The 17,103-nt window shown below is 36.3% G+C and overlaps 2 protein-coding genes across 3 annotated transcripts; one reads left to right on the top strand and one right to left on the bottom strand.

Moving 5' to 3' along the window:
* The first annotated feature begins 401 nt into the window (after positions 1–401).
* On the top strand, positions 402–1,007 carry LOC117632256 (ubiquitin-like protein 5). The gene has a single exon (XM_034365694.1). It carries the CDS (start codon positions 556–558, stop codon positions 775–777), a length of 222 nt encoding a protein of 73 aa, XP_034221585.1. The 5' UTR covers positions 402–555; the 3' UTR covers positions 778–1,007.
* An 8,288-nt stretch (positions 1,008–9,295) lies between these two features.
* Positions 9,296–13,640, bottom strand: LOC117631510 (auxin response factor 18). Of its 2 annotated transcripts, XM_034364717.1 has the most exons (5): positions 13,320–13,640; positions 11,884–13,215; positions 9,982–10,886; positions 9,760–9,825; positions 9,316–9,579 (listed from the first exon to the last, which is right to left on the bottom strand). In XM_034364717.1, the coding sequence occupies exons 2-5, from the start codon at positions 12,988–12,990 to the stop codon at positions 9,498–9,500; spliced, it is 2,160 nt and encodes a 719-aa protein (XP_034220608.1). In that variant the 5' UTR covers positions 12,991–13,215; positions 13,320–13,640; the 3' UTR covers positions 9,316–9,497. The 2 variants fall into 2 exon arrangements, with proteins under 2 accessions (XP_034220607.1, XP_034220608.1); XM_034364716.1 differs by having other exon boundaries at positions 9,296–9,579; positions 11,884–13,596.
* Positions 13,641–17,103: the final 3,463 nt, after the last annotated feature.

Raw genomic sequence — 17,103 nt, forward strand, 5'->3', positions numbered from 1 at the left:
TATAAAAGAGATATTTAGTGATATACCAATTTCTAGCACTAATATTATAAATAAATCATACACAATTGAATTTCTATAAACAAATTCAAAAAATGACAGCTGACCTTATTGAATTTAATATTAATTATTAAATTATTTTGATACCCTATTAAGTGTTTTGAGTATTTTTATGAGATTTTGGAGTTGGGCTTGTTTTAAGAAATTGATGGTAGTTTTGTAATTTATAAGAAGTTAAAAGCTTTTTTGTTATGTTGTAAATGGGCTTTTGGTGTTTTTATAAAGTCCATTTCATATGGGATATTTTTATAATTTAGGCCTCCATATTGGGTATAATAGTGAATCTCCCTTTATAAAATAGTATTTTTCCGTTTACTAAGAAGAACAGTATTGTTGCACTGTAATCCAATACAAGAAGGGCCTGCTGTGCTGACGTGAATATGGTATTACAAGTATTTTGCGCCTCTGCAAGTCCGTAGACAACGAATCCAGAGAAACTCGGGATAGGGGTCAGGGGCCTTAGGGCTTGAAACCTTGCAGAAGAAGAAGGAGAAGAAGATGATCGAGGTGGTGCTGAACGACAGGCTGGGAAAGAAGGTTCGGGTGAAATGCAACGAGGACGACACCATAGGCGACCTGAAGAAGCTGGTGGCGGCCCAGACGGGGACCCGAGCCGATAAGATCCGAATCCAAAAGTGGTACAACATTTACAAGGATCACATCACTCTCAAGGATTACGAAATCCACGACGGCATGGGCCTCGAACTCTACTACAACTGAAACTCATCAATTCAATTCTTCCTACCTACCTACGTCGTCGTTTCTTTTCTTTGCTTAAGGGCTTCGGTGGCAATTAATTAATTAACTAATTATGTCATTGCCTGCATGTTAATTGTTAATTGTCAATTGTTGGGTAATTAATTTGATGGCTAATTGTTGTTGGGCAGCAATCAGATATTGCTTGTTCTGTTTTGTCATTGCAGATTGTGGGTTGTGTTTTTCATTTTTTGATATGATCTGCTTCTTCAAGACTGCATATGTTATGCATTGTGTTTTGTGGAAAACATTTTAAGAAATAAATGATTTGATTGCTCAGAAGATAATTCTATATGTCTATGCCTTAGTAAACATGCCACTAGTTTAGAGAGACGTAAAGATGCAAAATGCTTTGGAACCCAACTCTGTTGTTTTAACTTTTTTTTTTTTTTTTTTTTTTTCCTCAACACTTTCACTTGCAAGTGATTAAACGCAATGTGAACGAGTTGAGTAAAGAGTTTGGGGCCTGTATGTTTATGGGCATTGATCGTCGTATCGTAAACATTTGGACATCGGAAATTTCAAAGCTCTGCATTGTTTCTTACATTGATGATGAGCGTGCTCATCAACATGGTCTAGACAGAGAGATGAATTTCTGTTAAAATACAGATTTTGTTCAAATAATGTTGATTTGAACTTATACAAACCATCAACTGCTCATGATATTGTGGACAAATTTAATGCAGTTGTTTCCTGTGTCCACCAGAGTCCAGCTGAGAATATATGTTGTTTGCGACTTCTAGCTTTTGCTCCCATTGTTGGCAAAGACGTGTGAAGTGACGTGAGGAAAAAAGTATTTACGAATTCATTGTCTCAAATCTCAACAGATCAACAGGGAAAAAAAAAGAGAAACCTTGGCAAACAAGGAAAGACAGAAAGAAATTGCAAAGTTCTGTGTGAATGCAAGAATAGGTTTTCTGTTGTATAGGCGAACCATTTTAATGGGAGATGTTGCAAGTTAGAATTGGGAGTTTACTGGTTTTAGATCCCAAAGAAAAGAAGAAAACAAAAGAAAACAAAACAAAAAGGCATATTGTGGGTTTCGATGGGAAAATCTGAGTGCATCTGTTCTGTTTCTGTTTTCTCTCTGGTCTCTCTTCATGTCTCTGTTCAGTGTAACATCTTGTCTTGTCTTTGCTAATCCGTCCCGTATTTGGTGCTCTTCAATTCTGTCATCTCTCCTTTTTTACTTTCTTTTTCTTTCTATTTTCCGTTTGATTTGAGTGACACAAACTTAACATGAAAACTTGTGTCAGTTGGCATATTATCCTGGTGTTTCATGACACAAACTTAATTGAAAAAAACAATGAAGTAATGTCAACTGCAAATGTTTGAATTTGGATGGTGGATGGATCGGATCAGCCACGCTTTTTGTTTTGGACTGAAAATCTGAAGAATCCGAAACCCTGGAGGCTTCCATTACCTTCACCACCGTGCGGAAAGGATAAAAGGATGCATGGTTTTACCATTATGCTATTATATATTTAAGGACTCTCATACTTTTGTACTTTGTGGTCTCGGTATCATTTCGGAACCCTTATAGGGCTATGGTTTAGGGCCCCCTTTTTTTATTTTTATTTTTTTATGCCTTCTTCTTCTTCTTCTTCTTCTTTTTAGGTATGATAGGAGGGCCTGCCCTAGGAAAAAAAACTTTCTTATAACGGGATAGTATTGTTTTGCTATTCCCAGTTAATAACACAATGACACATGAAAAATTGATCTTACGTGTCATTGTGTTATTGATCGGGATAGCAAAAAATGTAATCCCCATTGCATGAGGGTTTCTCTCATGCGCTAAGGTTTGCCATTTGCAAAGAAAATTGGCCAATTTGGCCAAACTAGAACGATCGTACCGATTTGGTATGTTTTATTTTTTTGTTGGAATTTCGAGGGTAACTCAAACATGAATCATGATCAACTCAACAAGTTTCATTCACGATTTTGAATTTCCGAATCGAAGGTTTAACTAAATTGGTTCAGCTTGCATTACTTTCCTTTTTTGATTCGAAAAACTCACATTTTCTACTCGGCATAAGCCTATTCGTTTGGCCCAAAACTTACTATAGTCCTCCTCACACCAGATTTTTATCATTTTAACTTACTAATCTTACATTTTGTCTCCTTCAATTAGCCACAACCAACAAAATTCTCTGTGTCAAGTCTTTCTTAAAGTCCTCTCTCCCTTCGACATCCATAGATGCTCTCAAGATCTTGTTGTCAAATGTCACCATCGTCACTAAATCTTGTCATCATTCTCATTCGAACTCACCAAAATCGACCCGCATTGAACTATTGATTTGGTGAGTCGACTGTGGTCGGTGGATGAGTAATGGGTTGGTGTCGGTCCCATATATATTCTTGCACTGACTTAGTCGGTTTAGTGAACGATCTCAACCGACTAAGTCAGTGCAAGAATATTTAATTTTTTTCTGTTCCTATTTTTGTTTCTTTGTTTTTTTGATAGAATATTTATTTTTAATGGAATATATTGGATTTAACTTGAAACATTAGTTTAGAGCATTTGGATACAAATATTTAATTTAATTTATAATTAAAATAATTTTTAGGGTGTGATGGAAACATATTTAATACTTAAAAAAAAAAAATTATAAGTGAAAGTGAAAGTTTTTTTCCTTTTATCAAACACTTTAACAGAAAAACCATTTCAACATAATGCCTTTTTTAGTCATTATACACAACTCACAATACTTTCACAAAAAGAATTTATCAAACACTTAGAAACTGATTATTGCACCAACATCACTTTTAACAAAAAAAATTACCAAATGTCAAACTACTTTTTCTCATAGAAAATCTGACAGCGATTATTTTTACAGCACATCAATATCAAACTGACCCATAATTGAAGAAGACAATGAAGTAATGTAAACTGCAAAAAGGTTCTATTATGTTTGAATTTTGGATAGTGGATGGATAGCCACGCTTTCTGTTTTGGACTGAAAATCTGAAAGCTTCCATTACCTTCACCACCGTGCGGAAAGGATAAAAGGATGCATGGTTTTACCATTATGCTATTATCTATATATATATAAAGCAAAAGGCAGAGAATGATGAAACATTCAAAATACTAAAAAAAATACCCTTGGTTAATTTAAACATTAAGAATTGAAATTATTAATTAAATGAGGATAATATGGTAAATTCACACTTTTACATATATATATATATATATATATATATAAAAGAAAAAGATAATGGATCCTATTTTTATGAAACACAACTACCTATTATCTTTTTTAATTCTAAAATAAATTTAACTTTTAAAAAAAAAAAAAAAAAAGCCTCTCTCAAGCGCGGAAGCGCGTGCGGAGAGGCTAGTAATATATTTAAGGACTCTCATACTTTGTACTTTGTGGGCTCATTTTCATTTCGAAACCTCTATAGGTCTATACTACACATTCCGGCCCCTTTTTTTGTTTCTTTTTTTGGGGGTTTAATAGGGCCTTGTACGAGGAAATTATTTTTTTTCTTGTAACAAGAGTATCATTGTTTTGCTATTTTTGATTAATAACACAATGATAAGTGAAAAATTTGTCATACGTTTCATTGTATTATTGATCGGGGATAGCAAAAAGTATTATCCCCGTTGCATGAGAGTTTCTCTCCTGCCCTAGAGTTCGACATTTGCAACGAAAAATTGGCCAATCCGGCCGAACTAGAACGATGGTGCCGATTTGGTATGTTTTATTCTTTTGTTGGAATTTCGATGGCAAAGCCAAATAAGATCAACTAAGCCAGTTTTGTTCACGGTTTTGAACTTACAAAACGGTGGTTTAACCAAACTAAACCGGCCCATATTACTCTCTTTTTTGCTTTGAAAAACTCACATTTTCCAGTCGGCACAAGCCTATTAGTTCGGCTCAAAACTTACTATAGTCCTCCTCGCACCACATTTTTGTCATTTTAATTTATTAATCTTTTTACCTTTCGTCTCCTTCAATTAGTCACAACGAACATAAATTCTCTTTGTCACGTCTCTCTTGAAGTCTTCTCTCCCTTTGTCATCTATAGATGCTCTCAAGATCTCGTTGTCATGTCACCATGATCGTCATCATCGTCACTAAATCTCGTCATCGTTCTCATTCGAACTCACCAAAATTGACCCGCACTGAACCATTGATTTGGTGAGCCAACTGTGGTCGATGGACAAGTAGTGGGTTAGCATCGGTCCCATATATATTCTTGCAATAACTTAGTCGGTTCAGTGGACAATCTCAGCCACTTGATCTGATGAACCAAACCGTGTTGAGCCCTATTATATACTATCAACTCAAATTACTTAAATTCTTTTGTGCATTATTCTTCTTAATCAATATTTTGTGATTTAGACATAAATGACAGGCAGGTCCAATATATTGTGGTTTGAGAAAAGATGGGCTACCGAACAAAATATCTATAATTCATGTCGAATTATGATTTATCTACTTCTCCATATGTTGTAATCAATCAAACATTGGTTATGTCGTTGTCCTTGTTGCGCACATATAGCTCATGCACAGTTGCCACTTGTTGCGCAGATAAGCACCTAAGTCTATCCATTTATTTTTCTTTCAGTGCTTTCCAAGCTGGACCGCTTAAGAATTATGCTTACAACATTAGCTAAGTAATGCTTTAAAGAATATTAAAAGAACCGGAAAATAATAATAATACAAAGATTGGAGGGGCAACAATCACGGCTGCTAAAGGTGTTGCCATGCGTTATGCTTTAGTTCATGCTCTTGATCATGAATGGCGAAATCTGATTGTAGAAGGGGACTCCAAATTGATAATTGACTGTGTCCGAGGACATTTATGCACGGTCTTTCTTCTCGTATCAGTTGTATCTCCTTTTTATTTTGACCTCTTTCGGCCTGCTTGCCTTAAGGGTTTTGTCTTGTAATTTTCTTTTTCGTATAAAAAAACAAGAATGATATAGTTATAAGAGTGTAGTATTATTATTTTTAAAGGGCACAATATCTTTTGTTGAGTGTGTTTTATTTGTGCAGATATTATGTTGTTGATGTGTTAATGATCCATTAAGACACTTTCCTATCCCAATGCGAGAAACTCGGATCCCGTAATATACGGAATTTGGAACTGAAAAACGTAAGCAAAAAACTGAGAGAGGAAAATATGAATTTATTGTAAACATGTTTATGTCTTTGCACAATTCACTCCTTCTTTGGCTCTTTCCCCAATCCTTTCTTTGACCATTTGACTATTTGACTTTCCCTTCACTTTTTCTTTTCTTTTTTTATATTTTTTTTAACATGAAGTTGAGAAAGATGCATTGAAATGTTGGCCAAAAATAAAAAAAAAGGTTTATTATAGTTTTTTAGCCTGTTGTTAAAAAAAAAATTATTATGTTGTATCGATTTCTTGGACTACATGGGTTGAAAAGATTTGTGGTCAACTCACCGTTGGATGTAAATTCAACGGTTCACTCACTCTTACACTCATTTTAAGAAACTTTTTTGAACTATTAGATTAACATCCAACGGTGGGTGACCACAATCTCTTGGACCCCTGTGGTCCAAGAGATCGGGGCTGTCTAGATAATAGGTAAATTCACATTAAGAATTGAAATTATTAATTAAATGAGGATAATATGGTAAATTCACATTTTTTCATATTAAATAAATAAAAATAAAAATGAAATAATATAATAAGTCATACTTTTATGGAATATAACTACCCATATTTTCTTTTCTTAATTCTAAGAATAAAATAAAAAAGAAAAAAGAAAATCAACGCATGTGCCAAGGGGCTAGTATATATAAAGCGAAAGGCAGAGAATGATGAAATATTCAAAATACCAGAAAATGCCCTTAGTTAATGCAAACATTAAGAATTGAAATTATTAATTAAATGAGGATAATATGGTAAATTCACATTTTTTCATATTAAAAAATTAAAAAGAAAAAAGAAAAAAAAGATAATAGATCCTATTTTTGTGGAACACAACTACCCATTATATTTTTTAATTCTAAAATAAATTTAAAATTTTTTAAAAAAAGCCCTTCGCAGGTGCGGAGCCAATTTGAGTAACTCATGCCTACAGGTTTTCAAAGTAACATGATCATATTTTCAAATTGCCATGTTCTCTATAATCTTTGTTTATTAGATTCATGGCCAAGTCATTTTCTGTAGTAGAAATAAGTGATGTAGAAGATCAAAAGATGGAGAAAGACCATACAAAAACCTTTTAAAGAAAGATAACCCAAAAATCTAAATTCAAGTAAATGATTAAGAAAGAAAATGGTGTGGCTCTCATAATAATTGTATTGTTGATACACTTGAAAATTAGAGTAACATCACAATTTCCAATCCCACAGTCCTCCATGGTCTTTAGTACTGGCTAACATGAACATTTCTAATTTCAAAGCAAAACAAGTAATATCAATTTCCCTAATTAATTGTCACTAATTAACCCCAGATTAACAAATAGGCACTTGGGTTTGAGTGTACTTAGTTTGAACCAAAACGCATCGTTTTCAGTGATTAACAAGTTAAAACAACAAGAAGTGGACTAGGTGGAGTCAAATCCCAATCCCAATCCCAAATCCCTAATCTCTAAACCCAATCCACCACCAAAATCAACTGTTTAGACCGCAAATAAAAAAATAAAAAATAAAAAAGGCCCGGCCATCAAAAAGGCGACACAAGTGTTGGACCGCACGTGACTCCTGATGTCATCAGCCCTTCCTTAATTGTCATTTGGGTCCACGCCACGTGTGTGTTTGCTTTGGGCTGGGAAATCCAATTTTTTAATTTGGTTTTTGTACTTAATTTTTGTTGGGATTTAAAAAATAATAACAATAAAGAAAAATTGTGGTCTACTGAGCAGGGCAGGCAGGTCATGTTTTCTGGGGGTTTCAGATCCCAAGCTCTGAGGCCCAGGTTATGTCAATAAATTATATATAATTTAATTTCTTTTAATTTAAATTATAAAAGAGTGGTGATTTTCCCACTCCAATTTTATCCACTTACACTTCATTTTATAACAAAAAAAAAGTGTAAGTGGATAAATTGGAGTGGGAAAATCATTACCCTTATAAAATGGTCGAAAACATAATTTTGTCGCCCTCTCAGCTGACTTTATTTTTCTATAAGCAAAATACAAAATTTGTATAGACCTCTTCATCATAGAATGTTTAATACCATTAGACCACTAATTGGAAATTATAACTTGTTTGGACCCCAAAAAATAAAAGATTATAACTTGTTAATTTTATATATATATATATATATAGTTATTCTCTCATCCAGATGTTCACACTTTATTATCGTGTTGATGTTATTGTAAACAGAGAGAAAATCATAGAGGGTAATAGAAAATACATGACGTCCGCACAATAATTACTATATATATAAATTTTTGAGCACACGAAGATCAAAGTTCCTAAAAATATTATAAAGCAGGAGTCAAGGGTTCAATGTTTGGTGGAAGCTAAGTGGCAAATAGAAAATGTAAATTCAATGAGGTTTCATTTTCATGCAATTCTTCTATTATGTTGAAGTTGAAGGACAAAAGACAGAGTCTATGAAGCATAAAAAAGTTTTATTTTCTATTCTTTGGACCATAAAAGGGCAAAAATGTAAGACATTTGGAATGGAATGGAAAAAAAAAACACCAAAGAGTAGGACATGGGTACATTGTTTGCCAATGCACATCCAACAACAGCAAAAGCCAATTCAATAAAGTAAAAAACAAAATGCCAATTTCATGAACCCAAAAGCCCTTCACCTTTTTCAATCATCTTAGATTCCATTTCACCATAAACATGTTTTTGACTTGTTCATGGGATTCTTTTTTCTTTTTTTTTTTTCCTTCTGAATTTGTTCTTTTATTTGAGAATATGGGAGATATTTTTGTGTACTATTGGCAGCTAAGAGTGGAGGTATTAAAGTATATCTGTCTCTATATACCATTTTGTTGGAATCAACTTCACATGTAATTGGCTTCACGCTTAACATGCATATCATGGAAGCCAACCAAGCACCTGGTTTTCTTAAAAACAAATCCCAACAACCAGTGGGTTTTTCATGTCTTTTAAGAATCCCAACAACCAGTGGGTTCATCATGATTTTTGTTTTGTTTTTCATTTTTAACTAAACCTACTTTGCACTATTTTCCTTTTCAATTTTTTGATCTGGTATTGTATGAATAATACTACAAAATTAGAGTGGTTCTTTTTTTTTGCCTGACACATGACATAAGGGTGCATGTTAATTTGGTGTCATCATTCACCTTACCATGAAGCCAACATAAAATTCTTCTAACTTCAATTGGGTTAATGAAGGTTGAACTGGCCATTGAACTTGGTCATTCTCTTAAATGCAAATATGTTTGTTGATTTTTCAAAAGCATGGAAATGCTGAAGATGTGTTTGAGTGAAATCTTCTTTGCATTTCCTAGAAACACTATGTAGGTGAGAACATGACCTCTGAGTCTTAAAAGAAAATAGATCACATGCAGAGATGACAGGCATGCAAAATTTTCACCATAACATTGGGCTTTATTAATATTGAGTACAACATGTACACTTAGCACGAGAAATATACTAAGATGACACAGTTAATAAGAGGAGTTCAATATCCCATTTCTCCTAAACTAAAAATTAAGCGAACCACTTCAACATTCATTCAGTATTCTTGGATTTAGTCTCAAAAGCCATACTAGACTAAGCAAATATGCTCAAAGGACCAGTCTTATTTGTTGCGCTGAGTCCATTTTCCGCATTTTGCATTCCTCGAATCCACGTCCTGCAAAACAGTTTTTCAAGTTTCACGTTAAATCAATATCCAGGTAGGAAGCTCTTCTCATATATTCAACATTAGATTGGAAAGTTTCTCCATATGTTTGGAAGAGAAATGAATGCATTGGAAGAGAGATCCATATATATATATATATCTATTAAGCGTGAGATCATTTTTTTCACTTACCTGCCAATACTTTCACCGGTTGGATGTGTTAGAATGGTCAGTCTTTTTGCTTTTTTCATAAAATCACTGCATTGCCAACAAAAGGAGAGAGAAAAGAAAAGCGAATAAATATATCGCTGATGAAACCAAATTCACCTGAAATGGGAGTTAAGACTCCATGCAGAGTTCAAAATTCATATGACAATAGTTCAGAAAAGAAAGATATAACATAATAAATGATACCTGAATGGTTCAACTCCAGTTTGTTTAACAGCACCTGTCACATCCCGGTAAAGAACATGGCTCAGCATCTGTGGTTTTTCTATTCCAAACATGTTGGCCAGCCTCCTGTACAGCTCTTCATAAGAGCCAAGAACCGAGAGGTCCAGAGTCCGTCCCACATCCTCTGACTCCATGAAAACCTTGCAATGACCGGTATCCAGGTCAAAGTCAGAACCTTGAAAATCCTTATTCCATGGAAACCCAGCATTAGAGGATTTTTCTAGTGAAACTTGCATCCCATGTGCAGATTTTGAACCATCAGAAAGAAACTTTGTTCTATCTTGGTTCCCATCTTTTGAATCTTTCCCAGTAAGAAGTTGTGAAACTGCATCACTGGAACAGCTCCGAGAAATCTGCTGCTCGGTAAGTATTGGTTGACCAAAGAGTAAAAACTGGTGTTTCTTCACATTATCAGATTTCTCCGAGTTCTGACTAGAATTCCCCATTGTCAGCAAGCAAGAAAGGTTTTCATTGCTGCTTGTATGGCCTGCCCTAATGCCATTGGAGATTCTAGAATTTTGATCAAACCGCTGGAAACTGGATTGGAACAGCCCCGACTGCAGTTTGTTGTTAACGTGGAGATCTGATAAAGATATTCTAAATTGAGCATGCCTGGCTCCCTGTATGCCTGCAGGAGTGTTGTCAGGTAGACAACACAAGGGGCTGCTGGGCCCGAGGGGGTTGCCTGAAAATGATGGCAATGTTAATTGCCCATCAAGAGTAAAGTCTGGTTGCGGGAGACGCAACTTCTTTCTTGGTGGTGAAAAGGGTGACATGTGGATCATGGGAAAATTTGATACCAGTTCAATCAACCATGGGCTGACACACTTCACATTCTGTAACAAATCTGGCTCATCCCACGTCACCTGTAATATGGTGATTTGTCAATAGATGTAAATGGGAAGTGATGCAAAGCAGGATCAAATGAGGTTGCACTTTTTAAACAGACTACAAATAGGACATAATTGCAACATATTCATCAATAGAAGGTAACATACAAAAAAACTGAGTCTATAGTTAAACAGTTTGGCTGTACTAAAGAACAGTGTTAATATTGTCTTTCCATGTAGAGTTCATAAATTTTCTTATAACATAACTTACAATTCTTCCTGCGCACAGTAAGACCGATGGAATGAGTTTGGCTTAAGAATGATGATAACATTCTTATCAACTAAGAGGACTGGACATCATGTGTTCTGTTTAGAATATTTAGGAACTTCAGCAGAAAGGCTGAAATGTTCCACAACTAAAACAATATAGATTCTCTAATGTTATGTCCCACACTACTACGAATGACCATATCGAATCATGGCAGCATGTGAGCTCCATGAAAGTCATGTCAGACACCTGTTCTAACAGCAACAGAAGTTTGGTGCTTCAGACCCCGCATTTACAGCCCAAGCACACAAGGATGGTGGCCGACGAACATAAAGGAAGCAAGAACTGCAGCAATTCGCCAAAATAAGATGGGGGAGATGAAAAACTGTGAATTTGGCATGTTGTAAATCATTTTTGTCTTAGCCCTGCAAATGGGTCAAAAAGCTAAAAACACACTGATTCACTCAAAAACATTTCAGCACATCTAACCAAATGAGAAGAGCCAAAACCTCGAGACCTCGGATTCAAGAATTTTCACAAACTGATACAAGGCAAAAGATGCAAGACATGACATGATATGAGGGAAGAGAAATCTGATTGTTCTCTCCCTAGTCCCTACCAACAAACCAAACAGGACAACATGCAAGAACAGCCCCAAGAACACAACCTCAGAAAAAAAAAATAAAAATAAAAATAAAAATATAGACAATAAAATTCCAAAAACGAAGTACAATTTGAGCACCAAATCACAGAACAATACAATACCTGTAGAAGTCTCCAAGGGGAATTGGGCCAGCGAATTGGGTCAGAAACCTGAACAGAAGCAATTGTACCCATGAACCAGCTTATCCTAGATGAGTCCTCAGTCTCAAACGCCATCTTGAACCTCATTCCTGAGCACCACTGCACCCTCATCGCCGCCCTCACCGCCGAGGCCTTAACGCAAAACTCCGGCGTGCTGGCCCTCGGATAATAAACCACCTCAAACGCCTGCCCATTTGCCGCCATAGTTGCAGCTTCAACAACACTTTCAGGCCTCACTCTGCCCTTCCCTCTCAAATTCCCATTGGGACTCAAATTCCCACCCCCGTTTCTCACCATCTTGTTCTCCTCCTCTCTCAAAAACACAGAGAACCCACCATATGGAAGAACACAAGCTCCAGAGCCTCCTCCATGGCTGTTGTTCCACCCAGATGCCAATTCAGGCCCACCAGCGCCATCCAATCCTCTCTTGGCTCGCCTAATCCCGACACAAAGATCACCATTTTCAGCTCTCAAGAACACAATCGAGTCGCCAGCCACCAACTTCTTCTGGTTCACAAATGTGCTCCACCCAGTGGTCAACAAATGGCGCCTGGGCGTGCCTCTGTAAATGTGCCTGAACTTCCATATCTCGCCATGAACGTCCTTAGCAATCACGGTCTGGACCGGCGGGTCGGCCGAGTAATCCAATCGAGGAAAAATGGTTTCAGCGCAGTACCTGGGTACAGAGAACCCACCGCCATTGTTAGCGTCCGATTGGGTAAGAGTCTTAGCGAAAGATGCTGGCTTTTCTTGATTTTCAGACCCATCAGCCTCCATGGAGTCTTCATCCGAGGCATAAGGCTCGTTGTTTTCAATTGGGTTTAGCTTAATCTTGGCGAAGACCTCGTCGGTTTCTGGGTCCGCCATGAATTTGATGGAGGCCACTCTACAGAGAATGAGAGATGGGATTCTGAGGGAGGCTGATGAGAAATCGACATGGGCTTGAGCGTGCTCTGCGTGGCCTTGTGGAAAGTAGAAGACTTTTGAGTTCACCGGAGGCATGTGGACCATGCCTCCGGCACAGGCGTGCCATAGCTGAGGATCCAAGCTTCTCTCTGAGTCTCTCATGGTTTTGGGTCAATTTCAAAAGGTACCCGGATGAAGAAAAACAGTGAGTGTTTTGGGGTTTTTTTGTTTTCTGGTTTTGGTTGTTGTTGTTGTTGTTGTTGTTGTTGTTAGAATGTTGCTGTTGGTTCAAGGCAATAAAGGCTTCAACTTCATGGTAACGAAGAAGAAAAGGGAAAAGGCTTTGCACTTTTTTGAGAGAGATTTTGGTGATTCAGTGAGTAAATGCTGTGAGCAAGAAAAACAAAGATCCCAAAATGAGTTAATACAAAAACAAAGTGAATAAAAAGTGGACCTCTAACAATCACGGCATTAAATTCACAGTTTTTTACCTTTGTTGGGTACAACAAAATCGTCGCAATAAAAAATAATTTTACCAAATAGGAGTGTCGAGTATGTGTGTGGTTCACTTTTTTACTCCAATTCTTTCATCTCTGTTTTTGCTTGCTTTAGCCCCTTCCCTTCTTCTTGTTTCACTTCAATGAAACACACAGGAATCAGAGAGAGAATGACTGTTTAGATTCTCTCATTACCCAGTAGCCATCTGCTTTTTCTCACTGTGAATTAGCTCCATTACTTTAAAAAGCTCCAAGCTTTAATAAGATCAGGTCACTCTCTCTTCTCTCACCGTGTCTCTCTCACCTGAATTTTTCCTCCTTATCTTCGTTTTTGTCGTTCATATATTCATTCAGATGTAATCAGATCTGAAGACATGGAGGTTTTCTCTCTCCAGAACCGAAACAAAACAAATCTTTAAACCAATAAGATTAATGGGTTTTTCTTTTTCTTCTTGAAATTTAACAAATCAATTCAAAGAATTAGCGATAAAATGAGAAAATATCGCGAGTGAAACTAAGTAACCAGTAACTAGTACTTGGACTGGCTCCGAAATCAGAGCAGTCAAAAAGACAAACTTTAACTCAACCCTCGAGTTAAACTTGACTCTTCTTTGATTTTCCCTTGGTTAACGGTTAACCAGCCCGTAGGATTAGTACCAACCTTTGGGGGATTTTGTGCACTCGATCTCGCGGGAGCGTGACGGAAGTGTCACGCGCATGGTTAATGGGAAAATGAGGAACACGCGCAGGAGGGAGCGTAGGGGAGTGTTTGGTGGGGAAGTGGGGGTCCGCGATGTTTTGGTCGGGGCCGGTGAAGGGGGTGTGATAGGGAAAGGAGCGTTGGTAAAAAGGGTGAAATGGTAAAAGAGATGAGAAGTGGTTGCTTTGTGTGGAGACTCGGGAGGAGTGGTAGTAGGGTGTATACACTCTTCTCTCTTTTCTCTTTTGTTAGAGAGAGAAGGGTGTATACGCTCGTTCGCTCGTACAGTAAGTGCGTACGCTCGCTTATTAGTAAGGAGGAATCGCTCTTTAGTAAGGAGGAATCGCTCTAAAAATTATCGATGTATTATTACAAGTTCGCACAAATTGTAATGGATAGCGATCTCGACACTTTCTCTTTTGCCCATATGCACTCCAAATTATATGGTTTACAGTTCATTTTTTGCATTCAGAGAATAAATAAATGAGCCTAAAATAATAGTGTTCAAATCATTGTCCACTATAAATTTGTACTGGATTTAGGGTTCACAACTTAGGATTTAAGGGTCTAATTGTAAATGTGTTATAATTTGGTTGGATTCATAACATTGTATTAGCATGTTACACAACGATGTTAGAGTCTTACCAAAAAATTACTCTCACGTCAAGTTTTTCTGTTTCCGGTTAAGGAACTTTACACAAGTGTTTTTCTAAAACATAAATTCATTTATTTTTCTTCGTACAACTTCTCAAAATTTTCTCACCAAAAAAACATCTCAAATCATTTTTCTTTGTTTTTTGGAAACAACTTCTCAAAATATTCAAGGCCTGAGTAGAAGCCAAAACTGATGGTCATGAGCTACAAGACGAAAACGGCAAATTGAGGAAAAACACCAACTACTTTTCAAAAGATTTGTCAACATTACCTAAGCATAACTTTAGACGGAGACCAGAGAATCTCAATATGTCACAACCATTTCACAAAGTTATGTCTTTACTTAACAATGTTTTTTATTTTATATATATAGTATGTTTACTTATTTGTTTAAATAAAAATTTTTTTTAACACTTTTGGTAGATTTTAGGTCAAATCAGCTGTTTTCAATTTATTTTTAATCTTCATGACACTGAGATTGCATATATGTCTAAAATTCTTTCACTATAAACTTCATTTAAAACATCTTTCAAACCCTAACAAATTCTAATCGCGTAAGAGTATAAAGTTAACTCTTCAATTCCAAAACTACATAGATAGTTTTGAATGTAAAATATATTGTGAAAGAAAACACATTATTAGTAAAAATGTTTTTGACATTTATGATATTTTTATTAATAAGTAACAACATCAAATCTGTTACGGAAAATCCCTCTTTTGTGAAAAGGTTGAAAGCTTTTGGTGAAGTAACAAGAACAACATCAATCCCGACAGATAACATCAAGCCAATTAGGCCTCTTAAAGAATGTCATAATTGTTACATTATTAATGAAAAAGAAGGAAAGAAAGAGGCCCCCTCTTAGCCTCTAGGCATGCTTTAGGCATTCTTTTTTACCTTTTAGTTTAAGCCTATAAAGCCAAGGCTTCTTGCATCAATTGCCAATCCCATAGAGAAATCAAATTATTTTATTTTATTTTAAATTAATTGGTTGGGCAAGCATATGAGAATTGATACCAAAAACACAAGGTTGAGACAAGAAATAAATGACGTGACCTTGCAATTAAATTTAGCATGGCTATATATATGAAATTAGGTGGTTTTTCTAACCATTTCTTATCTTATGCTTAGGCCAACATCCTTGGTCCAATTAACGTACAAATTTGCCGTCTCCATAATCATGCCAACCAACCCTATTATGCGTGGGGTCTCATCAACCTCTGGTTTTGTTTGCTTCTCTTGAAACTTTTTTTTCTCTCTGTGGTCCTTTTAGAATTGGACCCTTTTTTGGTTTTTTGGATGAGAAAACCAACTTTGGCTGCCGACGCTAGCTACTGCCCAAATCTCTTTAAAGAGAGCTCTTAAAAGTATGTCATCATTAAATAAACAGTTTGACATGTCATTTTATCTGTTTATTCAAGTTACGTGTTTAAATAATATTAACGTCACATATCAGGAAACATAAATTAAATTGAATGTCGCGTATCTTGTTTATGAGTCCCAAAGTGACATATACAAGTGGTGTTTTATTAGTGATGAACTCAAACCAAGGTATGTGAGAAAAAGGAAAAGTTTGGTCCATGTAGTTGTTGGTAGGGTATTGCACCATGTGAAGAAGGCCAAGGATCGATACATGCAAAGCTAGTCAATTATCAAACAGTTTGGTCCCTGTAATTTCTTGTTTGTTCCAACATCCAACTCCTACAAAGCCAATGGAAGGTCCAATATTAAAGCTATTAGATGAGCTGGAAAAAGTAGCAAACAATCACACCATTCAATCCGATCCAAAGCTGCATTTATATTATATTTCATGTTTCAAAACTCCCAAACAAGCATACCGTTAACTTATGCTCCTTTCACAATTTCCATTTTTGTTCTCTTCCCCTCCACACACTAAATACTTGAAGAATGAACGAAAAATAAAAAGAAAAGAAAAATGTCTACACGGGTTAGCCGACCAGTTGACGAGGACAATAAATCCATTTTCTTACACTCAAGTTCGGATTTCTTTCCTCCTAAATTAATTCCTGGTTTGCATTAGACCAAATCACCCAACGACATCTTTGTGTTTGGTTCGCCCGCTTAAAACGACAACCCAACTGACGCTACTGCCGGTTAGACTGTCATTGTTCAAACAAAAAATAAAAAAAAGAGATTAAAATAATAATAAAACCAGTGGGGACAAGACAAGTCATGTCTTCTACGGACCTTCGCTAAAGTGAGCCGTGGCGCGCATTCAACCACAGACCAACTTTCCCTTCTGCGTAAGGCGGAGGAGCGAGAGAAGGAGAGTTGGACAGCTAGAGACAGACAACCCACGAGGACGGATGATGAGAGAGAGAGAGAGAGAGAGAGGTCGTGCGAGTTTTGACCTGAGGAGGAGGAGGATTATGCTGACATGTCACTGCCACATCTGTAGAGTTTTA

This window comes from Prunus dulcis, chromosome 6, assembly GCF_902201215.1.
Source record: "Prunus dulcis chromosome 6, ALMONDv2, whole genome shotgun sequence".
NCBI classification, from domain to species: domain Eukaryota; kingdom Viridiplantae; phylum Streptophyta; class Magnoliopsida; order Rosales; family Rosaceae; genus Prunus; species Prunus dulcis.

Bases quoted from the DNA above. Each gene is read 5' to 3' on its own strand.
- LOC117631510 (XM_034364716.1), bottom strand. From the start codon at position 12,990: ATGAGAGACTCAGAGAGAAGCTTGGATCCTCAGCTATGGCACGCCTGT. The intron at 10,887-11,883 runs GTATTGTATTGT...ACCATATTACAG, and splicing joins CCCCTTGGAGACTTCTACAG to GTGACGTGGGATGAGCCAGA. The intron at 9,826-9,981 runs GTATCATTTATT...TTGGCAATGCAG, and splicing joins ACTGGAGTTGAACCATTCAG to TGATTTTATGAAAAAAGCAA.
- LOC117632256 (XM_034365694.1), top strand. From the start codon at position 556: ATGATCGAGGTGGTGCTGAACGACAGGCTGGGAAAGAAGGTTCGGGTG.